Raw genomic sequence first — 24232 nt, 5'->3', positions numbered from 1 at the left:
TATATTTTGGCGCAGATTAATTATTTGTAATGTTTCTGGTGCGTTTTTAGTGCTAAAATATACTTAGATATCACAATTAAAAATTAATAATATTTTGGAGAATATTTTTTATTTGTTTTAACAGTTATATGATTAACGTATTGTACTATTTTGAAAAATGGATAAATTATAACTTCTAAAATAATATTAGTTTTAAAATTCATGATTTATTCAACTAGGGAGCTATTATAGAATGATGCTAGCAGATGCAAATCCGGAAAACGCATTTGCTTATTTGTATTGAATAAGAATACGTTAGATTACGTGATTCGCATCTGATAGGACATTAAAAATATTTAAATATAAGTATAACGTAGGTATTCGTTGTTATCCGCAAATAAAATTTTACATTAAATGTGCAAAGGCGTAATAATTATGTTAAATTAGTCATATAATTAATTATAACAGTTTTCTAACGCAATCAATGGAAGTTGGCGTTATTGTACACCCAAGTGTGAGAGCGTCTTTGAATAGTGACCATTAAAGAACGGCGATGGAGGAAAAGGGATTATGTGATCGCCTATCTAAAAGATTTATTTTTGTACAAACGTACAATTATTATAGTTTCGGTTATTTAGTAGTAAATTTTATCACTTGTTTCTTTTTTCATATTTTTTAGATCAATTATTTGATTATATTATGATTTAATTATCGCGACAATTTAACTGTATAATAGTGGTAATGAATCAATTCATCATGATTTATAATTATCACGATTAAAAATAAAAAAATGTAAACTAAATGCGTACTTATGAACATAAAGACTATTAATATCATTGTACATTAATTATGTTATTGTTGTACAATATAATGTAAATACTTTTATTTTACGGTAGAAAATTCACTCGCTCTCCACAATTAAAGGACACTCCTGACATACACACATAGGTACCCATAAATAATAAAACATAACATACCTATGCTGGGTCTTACGATTGCCGCTGGTATGTCATCCGCTTGTTCAGCGACTACCCACTCGGCCATGGCTTTGGTCATAGTGTACGTGTTCGGGTGTTTACCCTGCATCCGCCGTCCCATCTCTCGCAAATCGTCCTCGGACATCTTCTGGCAGCAGTTTATCACGAACTCGGGGTCGGCAGGTGGCTTGTACACCGACTCCTGGATCGTTACCTTATCCGCATTCGAATACGCAGTCGACACATGAATCATAGCCTACGACGACAATTATATTATGTAAGTGTATATGTATTGTAGTTTAACAAAATATTATATTATTGATCAGTTGTTATTATTGAATTGTTTTTGTGCATTCACGTGGTGTCATTGGTACGCTATGATAGCACAGCAACTTCGTAGGAAAAGCTCAGGGTGTAGACGGTGTTTATTCGGCTAGTTTGGCTGAAAACGCGAGCACGTACCCGTCGTCATTATTGTCATTTGCGAATACACAAAGGTGGGCATTAACTAGGTAATTTATAAGTTAAAGTTAAGTTAAAATATTGATGTTTTCAAACGTAACCAGTAAGTTCATTTTAAAATTAACTTGATAACTACTTATTATGACCTATTAAAAGAATTAGTTATAAAATAACAAATTAAATTAAAATTAATTAGTTAATGAGTTTTTTATTTATATATTCATTTTTTTTTCTGACTGTATAAAAAAATTATTTAAATATATATATATATATATATATATATATATATATAAATAAATGTTTCTTGATTTGATAATTTAATTGATGTAAGCATCTAATAAGTAATAATTTGTAACCTAAACTATCACAGTTACTTAATTATGTAATGAAAAAGAAATAGCGTGTGATATATATTTTTAACAAAATATTTGTTTGTAATTTAAAAACAAAATAAAAGGTATAAAATCGTTATATGTGTAACCCAGGAATCAAGTGACGGTTAAAAAAAATTGAGACCTCTTTTTTTAATTTGGTTAAGTTGATATTTTTTTTTATATTAATTTAAAACTTTTATAGCTAAATATATTGTATGTTAAAGAAATTTGTGTTTATCAGTTTTTGATTTTTTATAGTAAGCGTTAATACTAGAATGAATGGACCTATTACTAAATTTACAGGTAAGAACATTATTTATATTTTCTCGAAGATTTTTCACCATATTTTAATTTTGAAGCAAATTGTGAATAGGTATCTATTTAAGATATTGCACTTTAATAATTAATATGATTTGCTTAAAAATTTTAATACCGTATAAAATCCACGAGAAAACATAAATAATGTTTTTGATTGTGAATGTTTTTTTTTTTTTTTTGATTATTCTTTTTTATATTGTTAATGGCTATTGTATAAAACTGTAACAACACGATGAACATAATTTTTTTATGTTGTAAATACGTTTGTAAAACGGAAGAAAAACAATCTGGTGCAGCGTTCTCTCAAGTATAATTCAAAATAAGTTTTAGTTAAGACTATATAATGAGCACTTAATTAGAGATAAAAAAACAGCTGTTGGACCGCTCTCTAAAACCTACACCGCAATGTCATATTTTATATTTTAATGCACAATTGTACATGCGTTTATTATACTGCAACATTAATTTTCCGGGCCACATGAAATTCGCATAAGAGTTACTTATCAAAATATTAAATAACTGTTGTTACTCATACATTTTCAATATTAGGAGGCAATTGTTTGAACGAAAGGTTGCTGTTATGTACACATTAATTATCATTTATAAACACTATTTTCGATTTTAAACAGACGTTTCTACTCCACCCCTTCCATCACAGACTCGTTTATTACCATTGTGCTTAAAGTTTTAAAAAACCAATCTACTGTGACTAACGATTTGTCGAACAGTACTTAAGCGGTAGTTATCAAACCACGCTGTACTCTTAAATAAACAAAAACGAAAGACGTCATTCAATTATTCCACACTAATGTAACGTCATACGGTTTTCTTTAAACACGCAAACCAATAACCTTTTATATGACAGCAATATAAATTTAACAACTGTCGTTTTATTTTCTAATGTTTTTATTTTATTTTTTTCCACTAAAAATATTTAATATACATACGTCAATATTATGCGTGTCATTAAATTTATCTCATACATAGTATGCTAATATAGTCATCATATACCTAATTATATTTAATATGGTGTACGAGTTTTAGTTTTTACGATAGTGTATATATAGCTCTAATAAATACGCGTATTTACTATAAAAAGAAATTTCCACTACCAGGTAATTTTATATATTTCTATATGTATTTTCTTGAACTTCGCAGAAACAAAATACTAAACCTATTGATGTTATTGAAATATAACTAGAATAAATTGTCCAGAAAAATCAAATCAAATCAAAAAACAATATTTTTAAATTTAATTATTTTATGTCTTTCAATCGATTTAAATTTAAAGTAGAAAATATCGAACAATAGGTAACCAATCCACGATCAAGTCGATTTTACGTTTTTTAAGTAGAAAATATTTTCAAAATCTCGTGTGGGCGGTAAACAGCTAAACGCATAAATCATGGTAAAATAAAAAAAAAGTACTGTGCTTTAAGTAAACAATTAGATAGTTTTATATTTATATATTTAATATTACTCTACAGATATTGTATTGGAATCATAATGTAAAATACTAATATGAAAATAAAAAATTCATTTTTAAGACAAAATAAATTTACGAGTTTATAACATAACTAATGAATTCAGTTAGTTTGCCTTCAATTTTCTCCCTATCATGGAAAGCCCATCATCATGTCTTTCATCATTCATTGTTGTCTTTAGCCATGTCTTAACTCTGCGCAAAGTATTAAATAACCCTTCTACAGTACTAGTTGTTGGCGGTAATTCAATATAGGTAGATGCCAGATATTATATTAATATATTAATATATTGTTCCTACATAACGTTTGACTTCGGCAAAAATTCATATTTTTTTTTTCAAATAATTTTATGTAGTATTATGTTATATCATCACTCATCTTCATAATAAACCCTATAGACGTGTATTAATGTCCGTGGCGGTAATATTGAATATAAACAATAATAATCGACAAAGCTGCAGTTATGTTGTCACGATAAAATAATTACGTATCAAGTACGATTATATCGCGGTTTTATAAAAATATTGAGAATTTGTGCTGGGGATAGACTTTAAAATCATAACCGAACGACTGTTTGATTTCAACCATCGCAGACGATATTCAATTATTACTATAATATTATACATATTATTAAATTAATGTCAAAGTTAAAAAGTTTTTTGCTTTCAAAGTTTTATATCAACCAGTTAATAAGTTGAGTTTGTTTTAATTAATATAAATACCACGTATATCATTTAGTATTCGAATTATTTTCTTAGCTCAACTTTAACTTTATTTATTATATTATTTTATTTTTACCGTACAAACGCTGTTTTTCAATTGTTCCGATTAACTTAATTTAAAAGTTTTAACGACTAGAGAAATATTTATTTTTTTTTGTTTGTCTCATGAATATGAAAATTGCTTTATTTCATTCTGCTGATTTTCAATTTATATAAATATCATAATCTGTTTTTTCCCGATTTTATTTAAAACGCGCGAGGTCTGGAGATTCTGTGAGAGACAGCGTTTTTGATTAATTTTCGTCATTAATTTATAATTGGCGTGAAAAAACTAGCTCCAAAGTCCTCTCTCGAGTACATACCTTTAACTTTGGCATCGACCGGCACAGTTCGACGACGCGTCGCGTGCCCAACGTGTTGAGTGTGACGGCGGTGCGGAGGGTTTCATTAAACTTGACGGTGGCTGCTGAATGGAAGACGATTGTCACGTCGGAACACAGTCTTTGCCTGTCTTCGGCGCTCAGACCCAGGTCGGGGTCGGATACATCACCGCTGATACACACCACTTTCTCGAACACTTTTTCCGCTTCATCCGTGGACCGAATGCGATCGAACACCTGCGCAAGAAAAATCACACGCACCGTGTAAATAAAATTATAGGTATTAAGCATATTATATTGTTTTAAAATCAAAAAAAAAAAAAAACGTATTCAAAACTATTAACTAAGGCTATTTTTTCAAATAATATTTGCCATATTTTAAAATAATCATTCCATGTTATAATACCATTCGAGTATCTGTACAGAATATTTTTAAATTATTCATAAAAATATTATTTAAGTGGTCACGAAAAGATGTTTGAATGTGTTTTCAATGTTGTATTCAACGGTTTTCACTTGTTATATGTAATAATATTTGGTTATTTAACAGTTGATTTTGAGCTGAACGATGAGTGTGTTGATTTTAAGATGATATGTCTTATATTTTTGTGTGTCTGAATATGCGATAAGTAATTGAAAAAGTGCTTCGATTTTCTACTGAGGATGGTTTTTAATAGTAATTAATTGTGTCTAATTTATACTTTTATGAGGTAGGTATAAGATGAAAATTTCTCAGAGCTTTGATATAAATAAGTAACTTTAGATACTCGAATTTTTCTCAAAATATTATATTATTATTTCTTACACATAAAATAATTTTCTAATTTGACTCTTTTTGTGCTATTTATAGACATTTGAAATTTTTTATTATTTTTATTTTTTAGATTTTTCTTTTTAAATATTGATAAAAATGAAATTTCAATATGAAGTTCCTCATAAGTTATTATTATAGCTATTTAAAAATACTAAAGATAAATAGGGGTGGTTTTAAGTTGGAAGAATGTTAATTTAAAATGTTCAAAATTACGAAAATTCGCAAATAATTTTGTAGTTAAAAATTTGTAAAATATTCAATTTTTATACATAGTTACGCATTGAAAATTTAATGCAAGGTTTCTCATTGATAGTTTATACTATGTAATCAAAAAATTTAAAAATATATAAGCATGATTACTGTTATAATATAATATAGAGGTACCCATTACTTACACATTTTAAATTCAAATTTGAACGAAATTATATTATATTTAAACAAAGAATAATGAATTTAATTACTTTGCTTGTGATTCAAAAATGTAATTTGTTACTTCAAAAGACTTTTAACGTATATTATCATTCTTTATAAGCTTAATAACATTTTCAAAAGCTACGTTTTCGGCGAAAATTAATTTTATCTACCGTATTACTTAGCGTTTCAGCATTAATTTTACAATATATTAAATTGTTATACTATAAAATCACTGCAAATACTAAAATAAATTACTATAATAGAAACATAAATAAATCACATCAAAATATATTTAGTAATATAGACTGACCGCCGATTAGTCGTTTTCGCTTAGATTCGTTCTTCGTATGTAATTATTTATCATTAAATTCATATTTAAATTTAATTCTTCGATGATGAAGTTCACTCTACACTTACCGTTTAGCAGAGCGGCTACTTACTTCTTTTTTTTTTTATTAGCTATATTACATTAACTTTTATTAAATTGTAATTTTCACCATAATGTCGAGGACTAGGAATTATATTTTTAAAATACTTCATGTTCTTGTTACATGATCTTGAAAACTATGGCACTAAATAAGTGCAATGTAAAATCGATTTTTATATTGTATAGATATGGCTATATGGGCAATATATGGTTATTTTACCGAGTAGGTACTTACTGAGTATTAAAACCTTAACAATTGAATTTTGAGTTATAAAAACTGCATTTTACGCTTACTGTATTACTGTATACTTACATAGAGAACAAGAGTCTAAAATCGTTTTATGGCTATGATAGTATCATGCTTAAAGGTTTTGTATTTTTACTATTGTGGAATATCTCGATATGCCAATATACGAGACAACAGTCGATAAAAATGTTACAACTTTTTGGCTAAAACCAAATAAAAATCGATTTAAAGGTTTCGTACTTTGTTTTTTATAATTATCATATGAATGCGCTCATTCGGGACGGACTCATGACAAATATAGTGGAGGAAGTATTCATTTTAATCTATATGTACCAGCGGTTCTCAAACTTTTTTGGTTCACGTTTTTACAAAAATAAAAAAAAATTCAATCGCGCCTTCCTTGAATAAATGTAACAAACATTTTTATTAGTGTGTAGTACTAAATAAGTACTTGTAGTGAACATGTACATAATATCAATATTTATATCGCGTCTCCACTATTAAGCGTTTGTGCCTCCCGAGGGAGCCGCGCCTCTCAGCTTGGGAACCGCTGAAATGTATGTTAAAGGTATAAATAAAGGTATGTTAAATTTGTAAATATTATATAAGAATTAAACCCATCACTTGTGCTTATTTTTAAATTATCCTTAAAGAATGGTGTAATGTTTTTATGGTATAAGTATGTATATTTACACAATAAAAAATATAATAGAGACGCGGTTGCCCATCTAGCCACCATGAATGCAACGAACCAAAAACTTAGCACACCCAAAGCGTATACGATTTCCCTCATACTTATTTTCAACTTGTAACAATGTTTATAATATATCATGATTACGACATGTTTTGAATTTTGTCTTAAGTAGTTGATGTCGCTGTCAAGTAGATATATAGTTTGGCGTGCCGCATGACAGCGTTATTTTATGTACTGAGTAGGGGATACCTTTCTATACGATTATTATAAACTTTAAGTAACTTTTCGCAAACGTGCGTCTGACACCGATCGTCAATATCTATATAATAAACATTAAATATATTCGAGACACGTGGTCCTGAAACCTGCACATGTCGCAGTAATAACTATGATAACATTTAATATTTTACATAGAAATGATGAGCCTACAATGTACCTCCCAGTAATTGCGTGGTTGTTTAATCCTATTGCTAAGTTAGCAAATCAGGTCTTACATAATATATATAGTGATGTTGAGTGATATCGAACAATTTTTTTTTTTTAATATTGATGTAAGGATGTAGTTAAGTACATATCGATGATATTGATGGCGAAATAAATACCTCCTACATTAGATATAGTTCATACTTTATATATATATATATTTATATTTTGAGAACAAAAAATAAATTTTACGATTGAATCTAATATCGCCAACTGTATAGTAAATGTATAAGTACTTAAATAAAATTTATATTTTATTGTTTTATTCTTTTTATTGTGTTAGAATATAAAATATAATAAAGTTGTACAATTTTTTTTTATTACGAGTGCTAAAAAATATCACCAATAAATTTATTTTCGATAATATGACATTGGTATTTGATATATTACGTGATACAATATTGATACTTTGATATCATATTACTGACACTTGATTGTCATAGCGAACTATTTAACATCAAATATTCGTTATACAGTAACATAATTTGTGCCTAGTATTCGTCGTTGTATCTAATAAGCATTTTACACACTCTGTATTTATCTACCATAATAATGGTTTGTCGATCGGTCTATAGTCTGGAAAATACCAAAATAACAGTACTACTATTTGGGACTTATAATACACATCATACAGAATTATAGAGATATGATCGGATTACGTGCTCTTCTGTCCTATTAAGCCATAAACGCGGACCCCTCTCCCCGTGCTTTTATTTTTTCCGTGAAAAGTCGTGAGTATAAAAAACTGCGAATATCTTTATTTCAGAGATAGGTATAATATTGTATTTATTGAAAACGTATAGTGGTTTATACCAATGGTTTATCCCAGATTATCCTAGGAGCAGAGGAGGGGAGGTAAAAGGACTATAGCCCTTTGGTTGTGTTTTTGATTGTCTAGCCTTTATTGATTTGATGTATTTATTTTTAGTGTTGAATAAAATACAGTGCTGTTTAAGTTTAAATACACTTCAAGGATCCCGATCGAGTTAACTTAATAAGTGACAACATTTTTATTTTTTGCAATATACAATCATGTCGGCGTCTTCTGTGTTCTTTGTGTTACTACTTAGTCCTAAATGATCATCAGCAACTGTGAGTGAGATTGCATTCGAGTACCGAGTTATCTATGCACACATTGCAATTGGCATATATTTCAAAGGCACCGCCTATCAAAAATGAAAAGCTTGATATTTTATTCAAAACACATTTTACAGGAAAAACTCTTACGCCTCGTCGAGTTGTTTGGTTTCATTATTTGTTTATTTTTTTTTTTTTTCAAAGAAAAATTACGATTATTTACTGAGCGCATAGGACTTTGATTCTCATTGCGTTGATTGTAGTAAAAATAATTAATAAAAAAACAAAATTTGTGAAAATTTGTCGTATTCAAAATGGAATGTATAATAAATTAAAAAATTTAAAGTTTTTAATTAGGTGAAAAGTGTTTTGTAAGTTTTTTCTTAGAAAAAAAAATTTATATATCATATCAAAATCTGATCACTCTATTAAGCGTGAGAGTTTTTCTTAAAAGACATATTTTTGAACAAAAAAGCTCGTCACGTCAATCTCTCACTCAATACCATAATAAAGTGCCACTTGTCACTTAATCGTATACTGGGTAACGAGACAAAGCTTTTTAAGACACCTGCTACATTAATCGCTATTTCCTACTCGAACGACATTATCGCGAATCTGTAATATTTGTACCTTTGGTGAACGTCAGATCAACTGCAACTATATTAATCTGTCATCGTACCTATAATGGTATCAGATATTCTGATTATATTTTAAAACTTCGTCAGTTTGCAGAATTATGTGGGTTGAGGATACATAATTATCTATTTATTAGAAACCTACTGGATGAACATTTCGTGTAAATGGTTAATTATTTATTTATTAGTAATGCACAAATTGCATTTTGGTTACGTAGTTGCTGGGTCAAAATGTTTTAAAAATAAATTAGTTTGTTCATCTTATAAATTATAGGAACTGTAAAAACTTATTTATCCCGGAAAAGCAAACAAAATAACCTATTGGTCTGGGTTTCTGCAAAGAAATCATTATTATTTTATTTCTTTCAAACCACGATAACACGAAAAATATATTTACCGAGAATCCACATAGATTTACAACGCTTACCGAACCATACTGTTATATTATCGTGTTAGCTACATAATGTATAACATGATTAAATATTCATGTGTGTAGCCTACTTGATGTAGGCCTATATTGTGTGTGCGAAAATGCGATAAAACCGCAACGAATCAGGAATAACAATCATAGACGTCCCCAGGGGGGGCAAGACGGGGCACTTTTCCCCTTTCCTAGAATTTTAAATTTGTTACCTTACGTAATAATTTAATGTAAAAATGACGAAAAACAATAATGTTCTATAGATAAAATGTATAAAAAAATCTTCATTTTTTTTTTTTTTTTTTTTTTAATTAATTTTGCCACTTCCCGTAGAAAAATTTCTGGGGACGCCCATGATAGCAATAGCTGTTCTCTTCCTCTGTTTTAAACTATTACTATATGATAATAGTTTTAAAGTAAATATAATAAAATATATATTATATAATATCAATATGAGCACTGCAATCAGCAATCGAGTGTCACGTAAACGTAAATAATCAACGCAACGATATTATACGACGTTTATATCGTACATACGTCATATCGCGTTCTATATGAACGACGTAAGTACGATGGACATCCATACTATTGTGATGGTATATCAAATTTTCTCTATAGCGCCCATGGCCATGTGTAGGTGTGGTGAAATTATGCAATAGAACTGCTCATTGATAAAAAAAAAAAAAAAATTAATTTAAGTGTAATTTACGTATAACACAATCGATTATTGTATTAGGTCAAATCGATAACGGAAATATAAATTGGTCGGTATTTACAGCACGCGTGTGTGTAATTATAACGGCCACGAGAAAGTGTAAACGAGAGTATCCGCTATAAGTAGGTACGTGTACCTAATAGATAAAATATATCCATTGTATGATGTTGGCGTACAGGATATTGGTGGTCGGTGACGTACAGTAAAAATATTATTATATTACGGTTTGTAGGTACCTACCTAGTGCGCAGCGAGAGATATTATGATATCGTAATACGATAGCGTTGTCGCAAATCGTAATAACTGCGGTTCATTAGAGTTCAAAATTAATGTTTCTGAAATAAAACTAACGCGATAATATTATTATGTGAAAACAATAAAACAACGAACAGTGGATAATAAAATGTATGTGTTACGATATTATAATGTGTGGTGTTATCGAAGAGACTTTCCCGTGTAAATAAAATCGTTTAGGTCTATACCGATTGTTGAGAATTTTAATGAATTTTTTCAAATGACATAATATATATATATAATGCCAAGTTTATGATGTACGTAACTATTGTTAGTGTTATTACTTATTACCTATTACCTATATCCTAAAGGGTATGTGCACCGTATGTCGTGAAATGAGTACAAATCAAATATCAATTGAAAGTTCTCGTGTGTATATTTTGTCGAAAGTCAAAACGCTCCGTACGCATTACTATTTGCATTAGTCGTTTCATAGAGTATGAATTACAATAGCCATTTTTTTTTTTTTTTTTTTATGGACGTGTCAACTATCAATTCATGGTAAAAATGTTTAATCTATTAAAGAGCTACACAATTTATAAAACTTAATTTTTTTTTTTTTTAACACATTAAGAAAAGAGGTTTTCAATAACAGTATTAAGTATTAGGTAACACACGTTCTTGACCTTTTGTTGTTTTAGAAAAAATGCCTACCTATATTTGTTTATTAAAATATTAACTGTTAATAAATCCGCAAAGTCTTATGTATTATTTTTGTATTTCTTATATTATAGGCAATAGAAATATGTATTTAACATCGATAAAGAAGTATGCTTATGTGAATTTGTTTGTTAATTTAAAACAATAATTTAGGACATTCACAAAAAATTCGGTTAAATGTCCAACTCGAGATGACTGGTACGAGCAATTATCGACGGTATCATTTTCGATAAGTGTTGTATTTAAAGACTTTAAAAAAAAAAAAAACAGACAATAAGCTAATGTAGGCAATAAAATCATATTTATTGTTAGAATTGTATAATTGATAATTGTATGTTACGTTTGTACATGATAGAAACACTAATTTTATTTAAGAATTATTTTAAATTATCAAATTTCTGAAATATTAAAAAAAAATTGTTTAATTTCTCTTTAGTTCTTTAAAGAACCTGATTTAATTATAGAAAAATTATAATATTACCAATTAATTAAATTTACTAGATTTTTATTGATTTTATTTTTTCTATAATAAAAGCCGTTGTAAAATACTTGTTAATATTTTTTTCTTAATTATTGACGTCATAAAGATTTGAACATTTCACTAATTAATGCATAAAAAAAAAAATTTAATTAATTTCTATTTTTAATATTTTTAAGTATACTTAATAATTTATTTATATAACTATTAGAAATCTATTTTTTTATTTCTAATACGTTATAGGTTGAATTAATTTTTGTCAAAAACATCGCATTTAATATTATTGTTAATATTAATATATTTAAATCTATATTAATGTACAATAAAACAGTTAGTTTCATAACAATAACTTTAAATTAGTCTAAATATTTTGAAAATAAGTATATATGTGACGTGGAGTCTCTAAAATCAATATTATTTGAATTGAAACAAAAAAAAAAAAAAAGACTTGAAACGTTGAAGAAATATTGTTATTACATTATTTGAAATATATTTCCATGTATTTTCGTCATTTTTATAATTTCTCTATTTTACAAGGAATTTCGTAGTAAATGTTCAAGTTTTTTGATTTAAAAATATGAATTATATTATATTTTAATTTATCTTGTATAAAGAAAATATAAATTAAAATAAAAACTTCACCAACATTTTTTTAATGAAACACAAATAACGTTATTTTCATTCATCAATATAATATTATTCCTCTATTTTGATTCAAAATAATAATTCATTTTAGAAAATAAACTTTTCTACGTGAATATTAAGTGTATTTGAAATGAATCAATTTTATTGAAAAGTTCAAAATATTGTGTTTAAAACTTGGAAACAGTGAATTTCAAAATTTCAAAATTATACTATATATTTAGGTAATTTTATTATTCAGAAACAATAAAAGAATTTTCTACCTATTTTTTTTTTTTTTTTTTTGATTATATTCAAATTAAAAATTAAAACATCAATAAAATACTATGAAATGCCTTAGACAAAAAAAATGTTTTAAATTTAATAACAGAAAAATTAACTATATTGTTTTAAAGCTGACAACACAATATTGTAGGTTCTCATGATCGTAAATATTCGTTATGACGTGGTTCGCGAGCCTGCAGATAGTATTAAAAACTAAAAGCACACTAATTATATGTGTACGTAGTATTAGGATCTTTCTTACCGGATTTTCCAACAGCTCCTGGTAACGGCATTCTATGTCTTTGCCACGCTTAGGTCTGATCAGCAGGTAAATGTTCTTCAGGCCGGGGCACGATCTGAGAAGCTTCTCGATCAGAGCTTTGCCCACGAATCCCGTGCCACCGGTGACGAACACCGAAGCATCGTCGTAGAAGTCGACCACTCTCCTGTCAGCGAGTGGCGCGACGTTCCAGTCCTGGCAGCCGAGGTCGTTGTTGTTGTCGGTCATCATCGTGATCAAGTGAACTTAAATGATATATATATATAATATATATTCAACGAGATAATGTGTGTTGTAGATCTCTGTAGACGCACTGCTATGATTTTACGTATCAGCTGTACAGACGTTCGGTGACCACTGCTGCTAAACCCTGACAACCGTCGAACGACCTGTCATCGTGTGCCGATAATTGTGTGTATATGACGCTGCAACGATAGAAATTCACCTAATTAATTTAAAAGTGCATCGACTACGTATTACGCGGACTATAGCTGTATAATGTATCGAATATTCCTAGTGAGGGGGAATGGAATAGTACATTATGCGACGTCTGTGGAGTGGTGGGGATATTGGGGAAAAGATGTGCATTATAACCACGGTTTAAGATGAAATGCACCGTCTTGACAAGATGGGTAAGAGGGAGTGACTTGTAAATGTCTATTCCCTTTCTATCATATACTATAATATTTTTGGTGGGTATACTCGTATCTCACAATGTAATTAAAAATACTGTCTAAACTATCAACGCGTCCGGCGTTGGTTTAACTTGAATAAACTAAATTTTAAAACTCATACCTAAACGGCTTACTTATAGTTTTGAGATAAAGTATGAAATTGTTGAATTCGTCATTTATATCCTATAAACTTTTAACATTTGCTTGATTGTGTAAAACTACTAATTTTTTTTTGTTTGACCTTTTTTATTTTGTTTTGAACTTAAACACATTATACATGCTCGAGCTCTTTTGATTACGTATACATAAATATTTTTGGTATAATAATTTAACCGAATTAAACACTCAGCGAATAAAATGATTAAATAATGTATTAACACATATATGAAATATAATTTGTAAATAAAAACACAATAGCGTGTATTATATAGTATATAGCATATAATATACTATATACACCCAACTTAATCAATTATATAGGTATTACGTATGCAGCTAAGTACGCATATTTTTGATAACATTTTCTGTATCGCCGTTTTTTACATCGATCTTTAAATATCTTTTCGTGCAAATGTCGAGCTCTTTTCACGGCCACTTATTGATTTGAAAACATATAAAAACTAAGCATAGTATAAATACGACATCTAATTTGATATACAAATGATATTTATTTTATGTGTAATATTATTATTGGTTGCCGTCGTACTAGACTAAGAGTTGAAAACGTTAAGGTCTATCCTACTTTCCACGAGTTTCATGTTTCCAAACAATTTATCTATAGCATTTCGTGTTTTGACCCTCAATTAGTCTCCTATTACTTATAAATTGAAAATTTGCTCTAGTATGATGATTTTTTTTATAAATATTATGTATTTATTACTTTGCAAATTCGACAATAATTAACTTTTTATTTGATGTGTAAGTACTTTGCACAACGACCTGTCAACTAACTATAGTAATTATCGATGTCTAGTCTTTTTAATTTTTAAAATTTTTTTTGTTTATATAAACGTCAGATAGTTGCTTAAACAATTTATTAAATTCCAATGTTGCGGAAAAAACATGAATTTTAAAATTCGACCAGCTCCTAATAGGTAGTCTTCCGATTGTACTTATTAAACCGAAAATTATTTTTTAAATTAAATATTTTTAAATCTTTGCCGTTCAACTTAGGCTCCGTCTTTACGTTTTTAGTGTTCCAGTGTACCTGTCTATACCGTGAAATCATTGACCTTGTTCCGTAATCTGATTAGTTTCCATTTCAACACTTGGCAACAAGTTTTTAACGCTGGAAACCTGGAAACGGTTGTTCGAGATTCCAGGACTTTGACCTATAATAGACTGATATTGAACCCGGTTTTTTTTTTAATAATCGTTCAATATTCAGGACCATTAATTTCGTAATATTTATTAACATTTTTGTTTTAAATATTTATACACGAGGTTTGTTACATTTTATCCAAAAATCGGTTTAATTGTGCTGTTATACCGGCTCTGATTTACACATGTGCAAGCGTAACGATTCCAAACTGTTAAGGTCATCCAAAAAATAGACGTGTTTACGTTATGATATACGAATATTAATGAGTAGGTACCTATTAAATGCTCATTTTCTACATTTGAACATGAAAACTTCCAAGTGCTCTACTTTGACACAAGCAAAGCTGGATTCTGTTATTGTTGTCATTCAATTATGCTACAAAAAAATCAACGTTTAAAAACATTGTTATTGTTGATTTTTTTTTAAATTAAAAATAAACGCATATAATTGAAAACGTTATTGTGATTTACGGATTAAGCTTGTATTTAATTGTCAGCTGCCTAAAATTTATAACAAAATGTTTTGTTAAATTATAAGGTTACAAAGTACATAGTGCATAGGGCTTCTATTTCTATAAATTAGTCCTGGACTGATACAATAAAATTGTTACTGGCAACAATGAATTGGCAGCTATTACGTAATGTGATGAATAAATATGACAGACGATATTTAACGTTGGTACTATCAAAAGTCTAATGAAGTATTAAAAGACTAAATTGATTTAATTTTATAGGTTCAAAGTTAATCCACACAAAACTGTTTGCGTATATTATTCGCGAGTAGCTGGTTTTTTATTTTGCTCACTTATCCTGCTCGCGAAAAATCATGTTTTGAGATTGAGCAAAAGTAATATAATAATAAATAACAATATTAATTACGTATTCATATTATATGTAACTATTTAATACATTTATGTACCTACCTATAAATATAATATTAATTATTTCCGAACTCAACACTCGCTGAATTAAATTATCAAATCATACATTTACATTTATAAGACTAATTTTCATTACATAAATTATAATTTGTAAATAAAAATTCATCACATCAATTAATTAATTCATAATTGGTTTTAAATTAAATATTTTAGCGGGTATTTGGCACTAATTGAAAGTAGTTTGGTACGCGCTGCAATTGTAACGATAATGGATCTTGTATTTTCAAAAAGGATATTGTGCATCGTTATCAAACAGACTGTGTTTATCTTACGCATTGTGATATTGAAGTTGGTAAAAATATTATGCTTTTGTTACTTATTTTTAATTATTTTATCTATGAAAAAAGATCTAAGTTGTTAAACATGATCATTTGTTAATTTACCTAACAATAAAATCGAATACATTTCAGTTATATTAAAAATATTTTAGTAGTGCGAACAAATGTTAAATATTATATTAGTAATTCCAGAGTCGGTTCGACTCACCCGACTACCCGTCGATTTCCGAGGGCTCTTTGATATTTTTTAACATTAAGGACCCATCTAAAAGGAAAAATGCATATTTAAACCAATTGAATTGTGAGTGTGACATTTGAAATTCTTTTTGAACAAACGACAACTTTATTTCTAGTTTATTCAACACATTGTGCATAGCATACAAATATGTTCTTATACGCACACAAGTTAAATTTGAACGAGTATTTTTAAAACTAATGTTAGACCTTTCGATATCCTTTATTTTGTCTATTTGTTGAATAAGACATCATTTAACTAATAAACAACGATAATAATAATATACTAGAATATTTCAGCAATAAATTAAAAAAAAACTTCTTATTTAAAAATATTTTATAACTTATTTGATTAATTTTATTTATATTTATTGATTTTTTTTATGTGTAAAAATTGAAAATAAAAGTATGCAAAACATTATTGATTATATATATATATTTAAAACAATTAAAATATAAAATCATTTTAAAGTTGTAAATTAGTTTTTAATTAAAAATAAAATCATTTTTCTGCACTGTAATAAAAGGCAATTAATTTTATGGGCTCGATTAAAATAAATGGCTATTGCCTATTATTATATATTTTACAATCAAATCGATTGACACACAAAAAAAAAAAATAATAATAATAATTTAATACGAATTATTACTTAAATTGAAAAATATAACTCAACAAAATATTAAAACAAATAGCTCGTGTTTATATGACATACAACATTTGAGTTCATATTGCAATTATTACAAACTCTATGATATATATATAGTTTTATGGTATAATAAATATTATATCAAATAATGTGGCAACACATTTTTATCAAATAATTAATAACACATGCATGTTGAGGTTAGGAAAAAAGAGCGTAAAACATATTATTGTAATTCAACATTTCATAAATGACCAACACGTCTCTTCTCGGAAAAGTCGAAACAAAATGTTCCATGGATAAGGATATACGAGCCGACAAGCATACTAGATCATGTTATGAAACACCTTGTGACAGTTAAGTCGTCACCACTACGACCATCACTCTTTGTGATCCGATCTTAAATATGGGAGACACCGATGTAAGAGTTTGAAAAACGGTTTGGGGCAATTGAGATATTCAAAGGAAGATTGTAACACCACTCACTGACTTTTTTATCATTATTTTTGAGTCAGGTTAGGTAATACCGCGTCTTATATTTTATATTTTTGTATTTCAAATTAACATTGAATAAAGATTTTTCTACGCTTAATAGGTAGATACATTACGTTTTCATTCCTGCGTTGATATATGAACCAACGAGTTTGGACATAACAACTTTGATACATATATATGAATATGAGTGTTTAAATATCCATAAATAATAAATTTTGTGATCATTTAAGAGTGATGATATCGCTTAGTACACCTAATTTGAAATAATACTACAAGCACGTGATATATTCTCGCCATCCCAAATGTATCTTCTTCGTTACACATTGTACCATTTGTATGTACCTATATACACATAGGTACAAAATAAGTAATTGTTACAAAGCTAATTTAAATTCTACAGAATCCATTTTAAATAGTTAGTTTTAAAACTATAGTAACTCAATCAATTATCTAATTTATAGACAAGAATACTATTAACTATGTTCTCTTGTCGGTTTTTTTAAATTTCAAAGTTATCAGTTATCAGTAGAGCACGGATTTTTATGCACTAAAAGGTATCGAAGTATGCCATATAATATGCAGTAAAAATCATAAAAATATGCAATAAATATGCAAAAAAAATTTTTTTTTATTTATATACAATTTACAAATTAAACAACTTAAGATAATTAATTACTTAAATAAACTAAGTATATACAAAATTTTTATTTTAATATGTAATATATTTCGAATTTTGTAAAAATATACAGAAATGTACTAATAAAATTTCACCGTTAGATTCAAATTCTCATGACTTGTGAAGATAACTGAAAAAAATCTAAAAAAAATGAAAAATAAAATAATACTTGATTACATATAAATCTGCGTTATGGTTATAATTTAATGTCAACAAAATTATTTTTAATATTTCTACTTGACAAAATGTTATTTTACATAATTTTTATTTTTATTTTTGCTTTAATATGCAATATATTTCGAATTTTGTAGAAATATGCAAAAATATGCAATAATCATTAAATATGCAGAAATATGCAAAAAAAAAAAATTCACCATTAAATTCAAATTGTTATGATTCGTGAAGATAACTGACAAGAATCCAAAAAAGTAAAAGTGAAAAAAATATGCAATTGCATAGAAATCCGCACTCTAGTTATCAGTATGCAAAATATCAAAAATTAAAAATGATCATAATTCGTTATAATATTCAAATTACAAAAAAAACCAACAATAAAATACGAGTCATATATTCTTACCTTTGAATTTGACGATCAATCAATGTTCTGTAGTTATTAAAACTTACAACACATAATCGAAACTATTAGACGCATATCTGCTATTACGTCGTACACGTACTTGACCTGACACCATATGCGGAGAAATTAGTGCATCACTAGTTCTTAGTTCATCAAAATTTCTAAATGTATTATTGAGATATACAATAAATAGAATTTAACTCGTTTTTACTTACCTTGCAATTACGTTAAACAAAGTGTCGTGTTTTATGAAATATTAAAATTACTAATAATAATATGCTAATAAAATAAACAGATCGGTTACAATAAATAGAAATTGATAAACCGATTTTTATACCAAGTTGACGGTGAAAAACGACGTAGAAGTGTAGTTATCGCAAACAAAACCCCCTCTGACGTTTGATCGATGATTGTAGACGTTATCTAGATAAAAATTTGACTATACCCAACGGTAATCGAACAGAGAGACGTCTAGCGAAAAAGATTGCAGCAATAATATCACACACATTACATGGTATGTACATATTATACACGGCGAAGACAGACGACGATAAAGTAATAAATGATTCCCAGAAACTTCAAATATTCTCGATTGAACGATCTTTTGAAACCGTTTTTTATATCGTATTATCATCTGGACGAGGTGGCTTAATTTCTTGTATACTAGCCAAACTTATGGAATTATAAGGGACAATTGACAAAACTAGTTGGAAAGGGAGCGAGGTGATTAAGATGCGCCACTGCTCTAAAAATGTAAAAAATAAAAAAATAATCGTTGTATACCATTTTCAAATTCACATTTTTTTAAAAAGCGGTATTAAATTATGTAAGAAATTTTAAATAGTTCCATGTGAAGAAATTGTTAGCGTTTTATTTTATTTACTTTACTACTTTTAAAATTTGAATTTGTAAACTGCTGTCACGGGTTATAATACATAGTGGATATTAGTCATGTTATTTACTTAATAGTAATGGTGGTGTAGATATATATTTTGAATAATTAAGTAGATATATTAAAATAATTGATGAATTTAATATAATTTATGATATTTTGTCAAACGTTAAAACTGTTTTAGAGTTAAAATCCTCTGCCAGTAATGGATATTGTTAATTTGATTAGTTTATTTTAGGGGTGGCGATGAGAAGGTAAAGCGTCTCTGAAACACAGCACTTTGTCTTGATGTTATCGAACGACATAAGTGCGCGTGCAACGGCTGCATGCTACACAGTCATCATTAGTTGAGGCTTAAACCCAAAAAAGTGCACCAGTATAGCTATTCAAATTGTATCACCAAGAAAACAATTAAATTTATTTTCAATGTTAAACTGCTAAATCTTCCAGAGACGATCTATATATTTTCGAGATGTATATTATATCACTGATACAGTGATACACGATGTATGATAATTTGTAATCCGTAAACAACGATTTCCGCGAACAGTAAGACTTCTGTTTGTTATAATAACCATAGAACCATAGTACGTTATGTTAATTATTATTATTGTACCTAAACAGCTAAACATCATGATCGCAACGATAATACTATAACTCGCACGTGACAGTATGGCCCATTATGTTAATTATTAAACAATTTCACGTGTCCCTTTAGCATTAATTCCGGACACAACCACAAGTGATATTATAATATATATATTATATATATATTATATTATACAGGTACCTACTTACTCGCGTAAATTTTTATATTATTATATTGTTATTGTTGTGATGACGTAAAATAACATCGTTTCTCCAAGCATTTTGTTCTTAAAAAAAAATATCGTTCTACAAATTAAAATATTTACCTATTTACTGAGTGAATAACCAATCGTGCTCACTTAATTTTTTCTCCTCAATGATATAGTTATTCAAATTCTGAGTTTTGAAAAGTTGAGTTCCACTTAAAGACCTATTTTAAAACTCTTGAGAGTTTTTTGTACTACTTTAAGCAGTTTACTGTGGAAATATAAATTTCTTGTTTTCAAATAACCAACTATCTTTTAAAAATACTCGTAGTTGATAAATTAGCCTAAACTACTTAGCGAATATTCTGAAATATTGGGCGTATCGATATCAAAATTCAAACTAGTAGTTTTTGAATTATTTAACTCTGTGTACTAAATATAACAAGTCGGTTATAATAGACTTAGAGTATAAACCTGAGAAGATAAGTGAGTTAATGGTAATTTGAAAATTATAAAAATTAATGTTAATCTATTAATTTTTATAATTTAAAATAATGGTCCAATAATAATAAGTATTATAAATACTATACTCAATTTCAAATATTTTATATTTTAGTTAGATTATTTTTAAGGAAGTATCAAAATTTTGAAAATTGAGAAAATACTTATTCTAATTTTGAATTAGGTATACATCAATATTTAAAAATAAGTTATCCACTAAATAATTCACAATAAAAAAGAGGTTTTGATTTAATAATAGAAATTTGTACCACCACAGCATACTCTTAAAGTAGTACAAAAAAATCTCAAGAATTTTAAATGCGGTTTTTAAATATATTTGAAAATTTAAAAAATCAGAACTTGAATAAATAAAATAAAATAATATGGATTATTATGCCTAATAAAACATTCTGTAATTATACGTAATTACTAATTATTACCTATATACCTACAAAACAGATTTTTGGATGTATGAATGTATAATTACAAAATTCGTATATAGATCGTCTTTGTGCAGATATTGCTCCATTCCAACTGTAAATAATTTAATATAATAACAATATTATTGTTATATGCGGTCCCACCATAATTGACGTACAGTACTACCGAGAAATGCGAGCAAATTTCTATTACATAATTCACAGACCGCTGCGATCAGAATTTTGTAGCACAATTTAGACACACCGAATAATTCATTGGTTTTAATTATTCCTATATAGGATCTGCTATCGGTAGGTTGATATTTTCCTCGCACAAAACCTTTCTGTCGCCGTAATTTTTTACAGCATTGTCATCACATAATATAATAGAGAGAAAATATTCTGTACATAAAGTGAATACACTTTTAATAGTAAACACTAAACACTCAAATTGTCTCAAAAATTATTAACTTTTTTTTTTTTTAACATAGTTTAAAGTAAATTTAAAAATAGAACATTTAATTAAAAAAAAAAAAAAATGATACTAAATAGTTATTCATTTTTACTTTTTTTATGATTGTGTGATACATTTTTAATTTCATATGCTGAAAAGAAACTATATTGGTACACACAAATTAAATTTCGAACTAAAAATTATTAGTTAATTAGTTATAAACGAGTTTATAGTTTATGCTGTGTATGAACGGAGTAGGGGACCATCAATTTTTACATTTTGATCGGTATCCTTGTGTCATTCTTTTCCCTTTACAGAAGTTTAAATACTTATAAGTATAACTAACTATAGTTAATCGTTTGTAATTTTATTTGTATGTATTATAATAAATTAAAAAATTATAACGATAAAAAATAGTAAAAAACATAGTTTAGTGAAAAGGTTGTCTATACAAAATATATGAAGTCTGTACTCTGTATTACGCATAGGCGTTTTCGTTACAGGCAGCATAAAAGTAATTTTAAAATTTCTGTTTAGAATTATTTACTTCAACATTATCGCTGCTGTGGTGCCAGTTTTGAATCCCTGTATTTTATAGAATACATCAGCATCACCCGAGCATCAAACACTCAGGCTCTACAGCTTGTTGGTGTAAAATGAAATAGTTATGGATGACTAAAAAATAATAATTTAAGGCACGTAATCTGCTTACAACGCTACATCCTCTCCACCGCCATCAATTCATTGAAGCTAAAATATGCTTGCATTGCAAAACTTCATAACCAATGGTTGTATAGGGTTTATATCGCTTAAGAGTAAGATATGTGAAGAGTTTTCTCCCCATCATACCTCCACTTTATTAGTATATAAAGTTTTATTCGCAGAATTCTTATTTTATAATATAATATTATATATTATTGCAACAAACAACGATGGCATAATTTTTCGATAGGCTTGTTTAAAACTAAGTTTAACTTAATGATTACTAAATCAATTTATGACGCTTTAAGGGCACGAAACGAAATGACGACAAGAAACAAATACGTTCAAGAGTTTACGGGAGGAGGGAGTTTTTTAGAAACGTTGACCTCTTTGTAGCCCCCCTTCACAAAATCAGCCACTACGTGTACATTACGCTGCACGTACCACCCGCAATGTCTACGTGCATTAACTTATACGGCTACACAATATAATAAATGTACAAACAATATCATCGCCTTAAATTTTTACAGACAATACAGTCTAATGTCACTGCGTTACATCGTAACTGTACCATCGCATGTGCATCTGCAATATAAACTGCATCCATGCACATTGTATACTCGTGTTGTAATGTATGCGCATAGAAGACGGATAATTACGTTCCAAATAGAACAGAACTTGTGTGACTTGCAGCGTCCGAGGTGCGAGTATTGTTGACCGCGTGCGTTACATAATAATATTATGTACTTGTCAACTTCTGTCGCATAAATTCGCCGTTACATGATAAAATACATTTTATCAGGAAAGGTTATTTGACGACCTCGCGAAGTACCTATGTAATTTAATTATATAATATAACAGTAAAACCGTTATATAATATATATTATAGTTACTATATAGGTAAGTGCCTATATGTAATGTCGACTAAATTTCAACTGTTATTTCCTCTCCCCCCCCCCCCCCGTCAAACTATTACAAAGTCAATAATTATTCTAACGACTGTTTTGATTTAAGTGTAATGTATTATATAATCATCTGATTTTATTGATAATAATTGTAAAATAAATAAATAATTATTATAGTATTAGGCAATACTTATATATTTATTATAATTATATCACGAGAAGCTTATAATACGCAAATATTGTCTGCAACATTACTACGTTTCGTATATGCCGGTCTGACAATAATCGATTTCCTTTCTGAAATTATACTCGTAAATACGTAATGTTGTGTATACTATCACTATGTAATAAATTCAATATATTATACTCAGTGCCAATTCTTTTGGCTTGAATTTTAATCATTTTTTCCGAAACAAAATATTAATATTCTGATAAATTATCCAGAAATAAAACGAACCACCTATGGATTAGATTTTATTATTTTA

General features: G+C 28.0%; 1 protein-coding gene across 1 annotated transcript in view; it reads right to left on the bottom strand.

The window, feature by feature from the left end:
• The window catches only part of LOC112591943 (putative fatty acyl-CoA reductase CG5065), a 43404-nt gene that overhangs the window by 7231 nt on the left and 11941 nt on the right, over positions 1-24232 (bottom strand). Inside the window, exons 2-4 of the mRNA XM_025335908.1 lie at positions 13224-13666; positions 4679-4933; positions 957-1212 (exon numbers count right to left, since the gene is read on the bottom strand). Coding sequence (XP_025191693.1) covers positions 957-1212; positions 4679-4933; positions 13224-13472 — 760 coding nt within the window. The 5' untranslated portion in view covers positions 13473-13666. The remainder of the gene's footprint in view (positions 1-956; positions 1213-4678; positions 4934-13223; positions 13667-24232) is intronic.

Source organism: Melanaphis sacchari, unplaced genomic scaffold (assembly GCF_002803265.2).
Source record: "Melanaphis sacchari strain LSU unplaced genomic scaffold, SCAv2.0 Contig14_pilon_pilon, whole genome shotgun sequence".
Classification (NCBI taxonomy): domain Eukaryota; kingdom Metazoa; phylum Arthropoda; class Insecta; order Hemiptera; family Aphididae; genus Melanaphis; species Melanaphis sacchari.
The sequence above is the reverse complement of the archived record's forward strand: the minus strand, read 5'-3'. Positions and strand labels throughout refer to the sequence as shown.